At 54.9% G+C, this 11242-nt stretch overlaps 1 protein-coding gene across 1 annotated transcript in view; it reads left to right on the plus strand.

Moving 5' to 3' along the window:
- Positions 1 to 10107, plus strand: part of LOC115504521 (ATP-binding cassette sub-family A member 17-like) — a 76439-nt gene extending 66332 nt beyond the window's left edge. The window contains exons 25-30 of the mRNA XM_032591666.1: positions 671 to 865; positions 7296 to 7483; positions 8529 to 8699; positions 8966 to 9156; positions 9296 to 9369; positions 9880 to 10107. Of these exons, the coding sequence (XP_032447557.1) occupies positions 671 to 865; positions 7296 to 7483; positions 8529 to 8699; positions 8966 to 9156; positions 9296 to 9369; positions 9880 to 10107 (1047 nt within the window). The remainder of the gene's footprint in view (positions 1 to 670; positions 866 to 7295; positions 7484 to 8528; positions 8700 to 8965; positions 9157 to 9295; positions 9370 to 9879) is intronic.
- Positions 10108 to 11242: the final 1135 nt, after the last annotated feature.

Here is an 11242-nt window from a genome sequence, read left to right on the forward strand (position 1 = left end):
CAAGGACTGAGACAGACTGGCAGGGGCGCGTCCTCTGTGAATGAACCGCATCCGAGTTTGTTTGCACCCAGAGTGCCCAAAGACAGGCGTTAGCACCTCAGCCCTCCGTCGCATCTTTGGGGGTCCCCTGCAGGACAGGAGGGCCTAGCGTGGGAGGGCACCGGAGCCCCAAACCCCAGGAAGCTTCAAGGTTGGACAGGACTGGCTGACCCTCTCCAGGATCTAGAAGGCAGTTTGCAGGGGAGCCCGTGTTGGGGGAAGTGTCAGACAGCTCAGAGCAAACCTGGTTAGTCTGCCCCAGAGCTCCGGCCAGAATTTTACCAAGAGACCCTTCAAACATCCAGGAACTTTGTAGCTTTGTAGTCACTGGTGGCCAAAACAAACCAACAAACCAACAACACAGGCAACATCGAAGGGGTTATGCTTTAAGGACAGAAGGCAAGAGGCTTATCCTGGAGAACTAGGCTCTCCGGGTTCGCAGGGGAAAAAGGAGAGCAGACTTCCCTCACCCTGCCGGGAGGGAAGGCCAGGCCAAGCCTGGCACACACCGGCCGCTGGGCCCCGAGGGCAGCCGCGACCTGCCCCAGAATGGAGGTGACAAGCACGGGGGGGCTCCGGGCTGCTGATCCCCGGCCTCCTCACCGAGCGCCTTCTGTCTTGGGCACATCAGGTCTACGGCAGGAAGGTGCCCCTGCTGGCCGTGAACAAGGTGTCCTTCGCCGCCCAGGCAGAGGAGTGCTTTGGCCTTCTTGGTGTCAACGGAGCTGGGAAAACGTCCATCTTCAAAATGCTGACCGGGGAAGAGCCCATCACCTCTGGGGACGCCTTTATCAGGGGCCTCAGCATCAGCTCTCACCTCAGGAAGGTAGGGTGTGACCGGGACGGGGTAGCTGTGTCGGAGGAGGGGCCGCGAAAGTGCACCTGGGGGTGTGACGCAGGGGTGCACCTGGTCTCAGAAGACCCCCGTGGATCAGGTTTACACGTGCCTCCCAGCCCCACGGCCCCCCTTAGACCTCTTCTCTGAGCTCCCTATCTCTGGTGTCGACAGCTCACAGCCCTCCACATCCCTCCCAAACGGCCCCGCGTCCACCCAGCCTCCCGGCCGCTCCCCTGCACACACCGAGGCCACTCCAGACTTGCGGCCGCTCCCCTGCGCGTGTGAGGCCACTCCAGCCTCCGGGCTGGCCTTTCCTGCCTTTTGCGGGGCATCTCATAATGCGGACTGTCCCCCCTGAGAGCTGCAGCCTTCCCCTCTCCTCTGGCTCTTCCCACCATGACCCTTCTTTCCCAGACTCCTCAGGGCTGAAACACCAGCCCTCTGTATTTCTTGCTCCATACTCGCCGCCCCTGCCTGACTTGGTCGTTACCCCACCCCCACCCCCCTGTCTTCGGCCTCCCCCGTAGCCACCACAGCCCTGTGCATCAGACCTGCACACGCACGCCTCCTAGTCGGCCTTACTCAGATGTCTCCCAGTTTAAACCCAAACTTACATGATGAGCCCCTCGAACCCGATCCTCTTCTCAGAGTCCCCACCTCAACTACCAGCACCAATTCAACAATGGCCTGGACGTGCTAACAACTGTGCTGGGCCCAGGACTCTCAGTGGCCAGGAGCTCTGGTCACGAGAGTGAGTCCCCACCATGCAGGGAGCGGAGAGGGACACGGCAGTAGCTGGCGGCGGAAGGCGGAGGAAGAGACCAACCCGCGGCAGCATAGTTGAACTTGCACTCCACAGCACCAGCCACCGTGTCACCGGGAAGTTCTTCCAATCAGCTGCAGAGTCCGTGACCAAAACCGTGTTCAGAGAGAGAGCAGAAGTGCCCACACAGGCGCGTTCAAGAGCGTGTATTCCCCGGTACAGAGCCTGGCCAGACAACCGCAGCCAACATAAGCCTCTCACGGCTGTGAAACATTTACTGCTCATTTTATCTTTTTTTACCATTGTAAAAATTACAGGTCAGGCTTCTGGCAACAGCAAAGTACATATCTCTGACCGCCTTCCTGGTGATAACTAGAAAAACAGGACCAAATTCTGAAAACACCTCCAGGGGGCTGAAAAGATGGCAAAGACTGAGCTAGGAGGGAAGAGGGGAGAGGCCCAGGGAGGCAACCAGGTCCGGCCCGGACGGCTGGGAGCTGAGTGCCGCTCTTGGCGCCGAAGTGACAGGCACTGAGTTCCGGGCGAGCGCATCCTTTCTTAGAGGGTGGACCCCCAAGGCTGCACCCTGCTGTAGACACGAGCTACATGTAGACAAGCTCATCCAAGGATCGCACAAAGGCCTGGCCTGGTCTCAGTCCCCGAAACGGGGCTGACGGAACCCTGAGCCGCCAGTGCTCCCAGACGCCTGTTGGAGGCAAACGTCCATCTTCTCTGGGAGGAAATGCTATCACTGTGGCTTCAAACGATTTCCACAAACAGTTATCCAAAGCATTGCTTGGTGAGCAATAAAAAATAAGCAGGTCCACGTACAAGACAAAATCCCGCCTCCGAAGGATATTACAGAGTGAAGCCTGGAGAGTCAAAGGGCAGACGCTATCCAGGAGAAGGCAAGGAACATGACACACAGTGGAGACAGCCCAAGGGACCCTCCTCCTGGGATTCACACCCTTGAGCAGCCCCTCCCGTGCTGGGCCAAGGGTGGGTCTATGCAACCAGCAACACGGTGGAGAAGAGATGGGGTGTCAGCCCCAAGACTGGCTGAGAGGAGAGCCCACAGCTTCCGTCTGGAATGCGCCCCTTCCCTCACATCCCTCAGGCTGCTGGAAGCTGACTGCCACATCAAGAGGACGCTCACAGGGCCCTGTGGAGGGAACGGCCCCACGGTCCGGAGGCCTGCCCATCGCGACCAGAGGGAGCTCAGAGGCAGATCCCCCAGGCTTCAGGTGACATAGGCCCGGCAGAGAGCCTAAAGGCCGCCTCATGAGAGACCCTGCCCAGAACCACCCAGCCAAGCTGCCCCCAGATTCACGATCTGACCTGCAGAAACCACCGAATAACTAACAAACTACAGCTACGTTTTGGAGTCATGTGTTTTACAGCCATACGTAATAATCTGATACAGAGGATGCGGTGAAAAGGTTTAATGTATGTGTAACTGAAGTCTCAGATGGAAAGGACACAAATATGAGGCAAAGTGGGACTTGAAAACTTAATGTCTATAACGTTCCCAAGTTTATGAAAGACATCAAATTATAAATAAGTAAATCCCTATGAATCCTAAGCAGGAGAAATTAAAAGAAATAAATCCCTAGGAACATGATCGTAAAACTACTGAACCACAAACACAGGAGGACCCACTATGGAAGGAGCAACACTTAGGTCAGCAGATGACTTCTCAACAGAAAGGAAAGAGGCCAGGGGCGCCTGGGTGGCTCAGTCGGTTAAGCGTCCGACTTCAGCTCAGGTCATGATCTCGTGGTCCATGAGTTCGAGCCCCGCGTCGGGCTCTGGGCTGATGGCTCAGAGCCTGGAGCCTGCTTCCGATTCTGTGTCTCCCTCTCTCTCTGCCCCTTCCCCGTTCATGCTCTGTCTCTCTCTCTCTCTGTCTCAAAAATAAACGTTAAAAAAAAGTTAAAAAAAAAAAAAAGAAAGGAAAGAGGCCAAAAGACGACAGAATGTCACCCTACAAATGACACAAGTGCTAACGACGAGCCCAGAATGATACATGCAGTCAAGCCATGCTGTAAAAAGGTCAGAAGACGTTTCCAGATAAGCAAAAACTGACAGAACTGATCACCAGTGTATGTGCACCAAATAATGATAATAAATGAGAGCCACCTTTACCCAGAGGGAAAATCATCCCTGAAGGAAGCTCAAAGTCATGCAGAAAGGATTGAAGAGTGATTTAAAGAAAGGTGGGGGGGGGGGGGGGGAGAAACATATGAGTTTTGATTAAACAAAGCTATAAAAATAGTTTCTCGTGAGGTTTAAAATACATACAAATATTAATGGGGTGCCTGGGTGGCTCGGTCGGTTAAGTGTCCGACTTCGGCTCAGGTCATGATCTCATGGTTCGTGAGTTCGAGCCCCACATTGGGCTCTGTGCTGACAGTTCAGAGCCCGGAGCCTGTTTCAGATTCTGTCTCTGTCTCTCTCTCTCTCTCTCTCTGCTCCTCCCCGAGCACAAGAATGGGGGCCAGGAATAAGCCACAGAGGGGGACTATAGGGAAATGAAAACAATAATGTGACCGACGATGAGAAGTGATGGAGAAAGAGGAACACAGAATACGAGAATACGTGAAACACTCAGCCCTGAAAAAGCGGGCAGACCGACATCCAAATACATCAGTAAGTATGTTAAATACAAAGGGACTGAAGGCCCCAAGGAAAACATGATCCAGGAAGATACTCAAACGATGAAACACAAAGTCGACACACGAGCCAGAAACTCCACCCGGAGGCGTGAACCCCGGAGAAATGGAAACCTACATCCACATAAAAACCTGCATGTGGATGTTCAGAGTAGCATTTTTCACAGGAACCAAAAGGTCCATCAGTGGATCCACAGATACACAACACGTGATCCACGCGTACGATGCAACAACGTTCAGCCACGTAAAGGGATGAAATGCTGACGCGCGTGCCACAGCCTGAAAGACACGATGCTCACCGGAAGAAGCCAATTAGAAAAGGCCACATATCAGGGGCACCTGGCTGGCTCAGTCGGTGGAGCCTGTGCCTCTTAATCTCAGCGTCATGAGTTTGAGCCCCATGTTGGGTGCAGAGACTACTCAAGTTAAAAAAAAATGTTAAGGGGGCACCTGGGTGACTCAGTCTGACTTCGGCTCAGATCATGATCTCACGGTTTATGAGTTTGGGCCCCACATCGGGCTCTGTGCTGACAGCTCGGAGCCTGCAGCCTGTTTCGGATTCTGTGTCTCCCTCTCTCTCTGCCCCTCCCCAACTCACGCTCTTTCTCTCAAAAATAAACATAAAAACATAGAATACATATACATATTATAAAATTAAATTAAATTAAATTGAATTGAATTAAATTAAATTAAATTAAATTAAATTAAATTAAATAAAAATACAACACAACACATCTGCCCGGAAATCGGATTCCAGTCCTCCCAGAGCCCGTCTGCACATCACCTCCTGGCTGTCTACGTGACCTCACCAATAGAAACGTGGAATTTAAATCTAGTTAAGCCTGCACCTCCGTTCCTGCGCTTCCCACCGGGAACCCCACACGGATCCCTCTCGGCAGCAAACTCCTTGCTCTTCCCCCTTTGTGAGCCTTCTGCTTGCCACCCTTGATCTGGACAAGTACTTTCAAGCATTCTTTTCATTTGCTAAAATATATTCTTGGCAGGATGTGCTGGTGTTCCAAGCATCAGCTGCGACTCCCGAGAGTCCATCTGCATTTCTGTGAGACCTGCTCACTGCCCCAGAATTATCTGGCTCCAATGAGGGGTCGTCCTCGGTCCACAGCACCACCGAGTGCCGAGTGGGGCTCCGTGAGCACCCAGCCGAGCCGTGGAGACAGCAGGTTACTGCCAAGTCAGGTGTGTAAGAAACACCACACTCCTTCCTCTTCTCTAGATCACATCACATTCTCAAGCCTTCTACCCCCAAACTGTTTCAAGAGATAGAAAACCTGTACAGACCAAAACCTGTAGAGACCTGAAACGAAGGTCAAAGATCTACCCCTTCTTGGACAGGACCAGCCACCACTGAGCAGATCATGTCCCTGTAGCAGAAGCTTGGGAGAGAAGCCGGGGCACTGCCCAGCTCGGGAGCTGGTAAAACCAGGCAAGGACAGTATCTAAAACAAGCCAGGGACCAGTTTCACGAAAAACATAAACACCCTAAATTACTGATGTAAATCCAGCAGGAGTTGAGAAAATAAAAATTATGATCAAGTCAGGTTTGCTCTAGAAACATGAGTAAGGCTCCAGAGCAAAAACCCACCAACAGAAATCACTACCTTAGTAGATCAAAGCGGGGGAAAGAACCATTTATCAACAGATGCTGAAAAAGCACTTGACAGGAACCCCGTCCCACACATGATCATAGACAATTTTCAGCAAACTAGAAATAGAAGAAACGGCAGGTGAAGATCACCCAATGAAGGCAACCTACCAGAAATCTTCATGTCTCATAGTGAGATGCTCAAAGCCTCTTCTGTCAAGTCCGTGTTTCCTCCCGGCACTTTGCTCCTGCCCGGTGGCGTCTGTCTTCAGGGGGAGCCCTGCCCTCGGTTGTGGGATGTCGTGGCACGTTGTCCCCTAGTTCACTCCATCCAGGCGGTTTTCAGGTCTGCACCCGGTCAGAGCTGCTCACCCCGCCCCAGACGGTGGTGTCCAGAGCAGTCTGGCATCTTTAGCGGGAAGACAGGAAGGACAGCATTGGTTGTTTTTCAAAAATGGCTCCCTACTGTCTTCGTCTTGTACTCCAGGGGAGCACCTGACCATGGGCGCAAACCAGGGTAGTTCACCCCAAGTTTATAAAAGCAGAACCTTGGAAATAACTGACATGTGCCTGACTTTTTTTTATAAACAGCTAAATAAAATCTAGAAACCTCCCCCTAATGGCTAAGTAGCAGTTAAACTGAGTTGGGGTAGGACGGCATTTCTTGACTGAGAAAGATCTTTCACGTATAATGTTGAGGAGCACGCGGGTGGCCCAGTCAGTTGAGCGTCTGACCTCAGCCCAGGTCATGATCTCACAGTTCGTGGGTTCAAACCCTGCATCAGAGCGGAGCCTGCTTGGATCCTCTATCACCCTCTCTCTCCCTGTCCCTCCCCTGCTTGCACTCTCTCTTGCTCTCCCTCAAAAACAAACATGAAAGAAAAAAGACATAATGTTGAGTTAGAAAAGTAACTTGCAAAATGGTAGACATGGGATGATACATTTGGCAAAAACAATACGCGATTGGTCCTCTGCGGAGAGCACACGTCCGTGAAATGTCTGGTGGTGCACACCACCCTGACCACGCCAGGTCCTGGTAGTCTTCACGTGAATATAAAGAAAACCCATTTGTAGCTTATATGTCTAATAAGGGGGAAAAATTAACCATCTTCTACTGACATGATACCTGGAAGGGCACGAGGCAGGCAGGCGCTGAGCACTGAGGTTTCATGCTGGCCAGGCAGAAGGGCCCCTCGTGTGTCCCATCCACAGACCCCGCCGGCGAGTGCTGCAGCCGGGCACAAGTCTGTCTACATGGCAAACGTGGGGATGCACGGGGCAGAGCAGGAGCCGGGGGGGAGGGTGGAGAAGGCCAGGGCAGGCGTCCGGGCCCCCCGTGCAGCGGGCGCCTTTCCTTCTGACGTGCCTTCCCCCCACCAGGTGCGGCAGTGGGTGGGCTACTGTCCCCAGTTTGACACCCTGCTCAACCACATGACGGGATGGGAGACGCTGGTCATGTACGCCCGGATCCGGGGCATCCCCGAGCGCCACATCGGCACCTGCGTGGAACAAATTCTTGAGGAGTTACTCATGTACGCCTACACTGACAAACTGGTGAAGACCTACAGGTGAGACCTGGGGCTCCCTCGGTCCCGCCACCTCTACCGGCGAGACGTGCCCAGCTCTCCTCCGTGCAGGGCCAGGGCCATCAGCTCAGGGCAGTCCCTTCCACTGTGTGGATTTGTGGGAGGTGTAAGAATGGACCATGGCCCGGGCTGCCCTGAGGCACCGTTTCCTCTTGGCCCCCTAGCAGGTGGGTGGCTGAGCACAAGCAGATGGCACCTGCCACTTTGCAGAGGGCTTCTGATTTTTGGCAGCCTCCCGTTTCACACATGACCTTATCTTGCTGCGTCTGAGGCATCTGAACTGCGCACGTTTTGCTGACAAGCCTCAGTCTTCCGCTGCCACCCATACTCAGCAACTCGCTTGGCTTAGCTGGCCAAGCAGGGCCACGCCCCCTCCCCTCCGTCCCAGGACCCGCTGGGGTTGTGTGCAGCGCCCCCTGGCGGTTCGCGGCAGTATCTCCCCCCCCCCCCCCCCCCCCCCCGCCAGGGGCTGTGCAATCAGACTTGACCAGGGGTCAGGTGACTGTCATCTTTGGCTCATCCCCCTCTGATGTTGATTTCAAGCAGCTTTTTGTACTTCCTTGTATTTTTGGTAGATTAAATGAGTCAACATTTGCAAAGTTTAAAACAGCCCTTTGCGCACTGTAAATGCTATGTGTTCACTTAAAAAAAATTACTAAAATGGCCCTCTGCCCTTACTCCCCGAACACTGCAGAGACCCTCAAAGAAGACTCATCAAGCATGTGCTCACCATGTGTCCACGTGTCCCTGTGCCCAGGGCAATGGCTTATACACTGAATGGACAGCCAAGTCACAATGCAACCTCACGGGCGGGTGGGGGACTAGGGGACCACACTACTAACGCTCCATTAGAGGCTGGGGAGTACTTTCTGAACTGAAAGGAAAATGCACGCATGTGCGTGTGCCCGCATGCGCGCGCGCGCGCGTGTGTGTGTGTGTGTGTGTGTGCACCCACGCATGGGGAGTGTTGGGCTACCCCTGATTGATGTTTGCCTTTCACCCCAACCTTTCCCCACTTTGCCCCCAGTGGTGGCAACAAACGAAAGTTGAGCACTGGCGTCGCCCTAATTGGAGAGCCTTCAGTCGTCTTGCTGGACGAGCCATCCACTGGCATGGACCCCGTGGCCCGGCGCCTGCTCTGGGGCACAGTGGCACGAGCCCGCAAGTCTGGCAAGGCCATTGTTCTCACCACCCACAGGTAGAGCCGGGGTCTCTAGAGGTCGATGGAAGAGCTAGGACAAGAGCTGGCTGGGAGGGGCTAGGTGGACAGAAGACCTACCAGAAGCTGATTCAGAGTCGATGAGGAAAGTCCCCAGGCTTAACCATGTGGGCCACCCTCCGAACACGGGAATCGGGAACAGCTCGATCTGGCCGACAACACCGGCCCGCCCGCGTGAGCCTTTGACGTGGGAGGCAGGCATCGGCGCCCCCGGCCCCGTGTCAGACCTCTGCCCCTCTCCCCAGCATGGAAGAATGTGAGGCCTTGTGCACCCGGCTGGCCATCATGGTGCAGGGCCAGTTCAAGTGCCTGGGCAGCCCACAGCACCTCAAGAGCAAGTTAGGCAGCGGCTACTCCCTGCGGGCCAAGGTCCGGAGCGAAGGGCGGCAGGAGGCCCTGGAGGAGTTCAAGGCGTTTGTGAACCTGACCTTCCCAGGTATGTCTCCGTGCCTCCTCCCTGCCGAGTCCCGGGCCCGCGACCCCGGGGAGGAGGGCCGTGATTCCAGAGTCCCGGGCGGCTCTCCCCTGGCCCCCACAGCCCGGCCCTCACGGGACACGGCGTCTCCTTCGTGCAGGCAGCGTCCTGGAGGACGAGCACCAAGGGATGGTCCATTACCACCTGCCCGGGGAGGACCTCAGCTGGGCCAAGGTGAGCACATACCTGGGCATCAGAGGGAGCAAACCTCGGACGTCACGGGCTTTCTGGGGTGACCTGTTCTCCCTCTTGCATGTAAGTTGCATTCAAAGCTGCCGCAGGTTCTCTCCGTCTCCAGGGCAACATTCACGTGGGTTTCATAGAACATAGGATGTGGGAGCTAGAAGAGACCTCAGAGATCAGCTCCTCCTGCCCCTCCCTTCACAGAGAGGGGAGCAGGGCCCGAGAGGGGATGCCACGTGCCCCGGGCCACAGCAAGCCAGAGATCCAATCAGGGCCTCTGCCTTCTGGCACTGTCCCCAGCCAGGGACCCTTCCCTGAGATCTCAGGCAGCTGGACTCCCTAGGACTCACTTCTGGGGCGGTGCTCTGGGGGTAGCTGAAAAAGCGGTGGGCCTTTTGGGGGCCTTATCCCACCCCTAGAGATACTCCCTCTTTCCACCCTCTGTTGCCTCCTCCCCTCCCTTGTGCCCATCATCCACGGCGGCCTCCCTCCTTCCCACAGGTGTTTGACATTCTGGAGCAAGCCAAGAGGAAATTCATGCTGGACGACTATTCTGTCAACCAAGTCTCCCTGGAGGATATTTTCCTGAGCTTCACCTGCCCTATGCCCCCTACCCAAGAGGGAAAGAAACCAGAGCAAGCAAAGCCAGCTCCACCCCCCTCCCAGCCTCCCTCCCAGCCTCCCTCCCAGCCTCCCTCCCCACTTCCCTCAAAACCTGTCTTGCTGTAATAAAGAGTGTGTAGCCTGCCATGGGCTGCAAGGGGTACAAAGATAGCTTGTACACCCAGTGAGCTCAGTTCGGGGCCGAGGGTTGGGGGGGGGCTCTAGATCAGATTGGGACCTCTCACCTCGGAGGCCTGGTGGACGGCCCAGGTGCACTGCCGTGGGAAAAGATCCCCTTGAGTCCCACCTGAGTGGCCCGAGGCCTCACTGAGACCTGGCTTGTGGAAGCAGCCTCAGGTGACCCCCTGCCATGTCTCCTCAAGGCTCAGTGGCCTGGGGGTGACCACAGTTGTCATGACACTGCATCTTCTGCAGGTAAGAGAAGAGAACAGGTTGAGGAGTTTGCCAACCTAACAATTTTCCTTTATTTCGATACTTGGATTTGTGCAGCTTCATCTGTACTCTGTCCCGGTCCCTACAAATATTAGGGGTAAACCCGCATGTGATCCTGCCATCAGCCCATGAAGCGTTACTCGGATGAGTAACCTGGAACTTAGGGTCAACTTTCCAGAGTCAACATGTAGTAGGCCAAGATTCAGTTCAGGGAGAGGTTCTCAAAGGGGAGGGCTCCTAAGCAGCAGCTTCTAAATCGTTCAGAAACTTGTTAGAAATTCAGATCCTTGAGCCCCACCCCGGACCTGGCAAACCGGAAATCTCTGGGGTGAGCCCCAGCAAGCCGTGTTGTAAGCACCCGGTGTTCACAAGTGCTGATGCATCTCGCGTGTGAGAACCACAAAGCTAAGGCCTGTGTGCTCTAGGCCACTAGGCCCTCAAGCCAAGAGCACGGACACATGTGGCTCCGCCCTTTGTCACCAGGACTCTGCTCTGAGACACGCCCATCTTGTAGCCTTTCTCTCTCCGGCATGGTCACACCTGTCCCTTCTGGAAAGCCCCCTCAGCTCCTCCTTTGCAAGTAGTTCCCTCCCTGCTTTCTCAGCCAGGCTGAGGGGAAAAGTGGGGAAAGTGGTGCGGTCCCCGACCACACTTGCCACACTTCCCACCTCCCATCACCACTCACCCCAAATTACAGCACCGGCACATCCCTGGCTGCCACACCCACTGATTTCTCCATCCTTTCTCCGTGTCACTGCTATGTGACGTTTCATGGTATTCCCTGTCCCCCCTGATGAAAGCCCCCCCC

This window comes from Lynx canadensis, chromosome E3 (genome assembly GCF_007474595.2).
Source record: "Lynx canadensis isolate LIC74 chromosome E3, mLynCan4.pri.v2, whole genome shotgun sequence".
In the NCBI taxonomy this organism is placed as follows: domain Eukaryota; kingdom Metazoa; phylum Chordata; class Mammalia; order Carnivora; family Felidae; genus Lynx; species Lynx canadensis.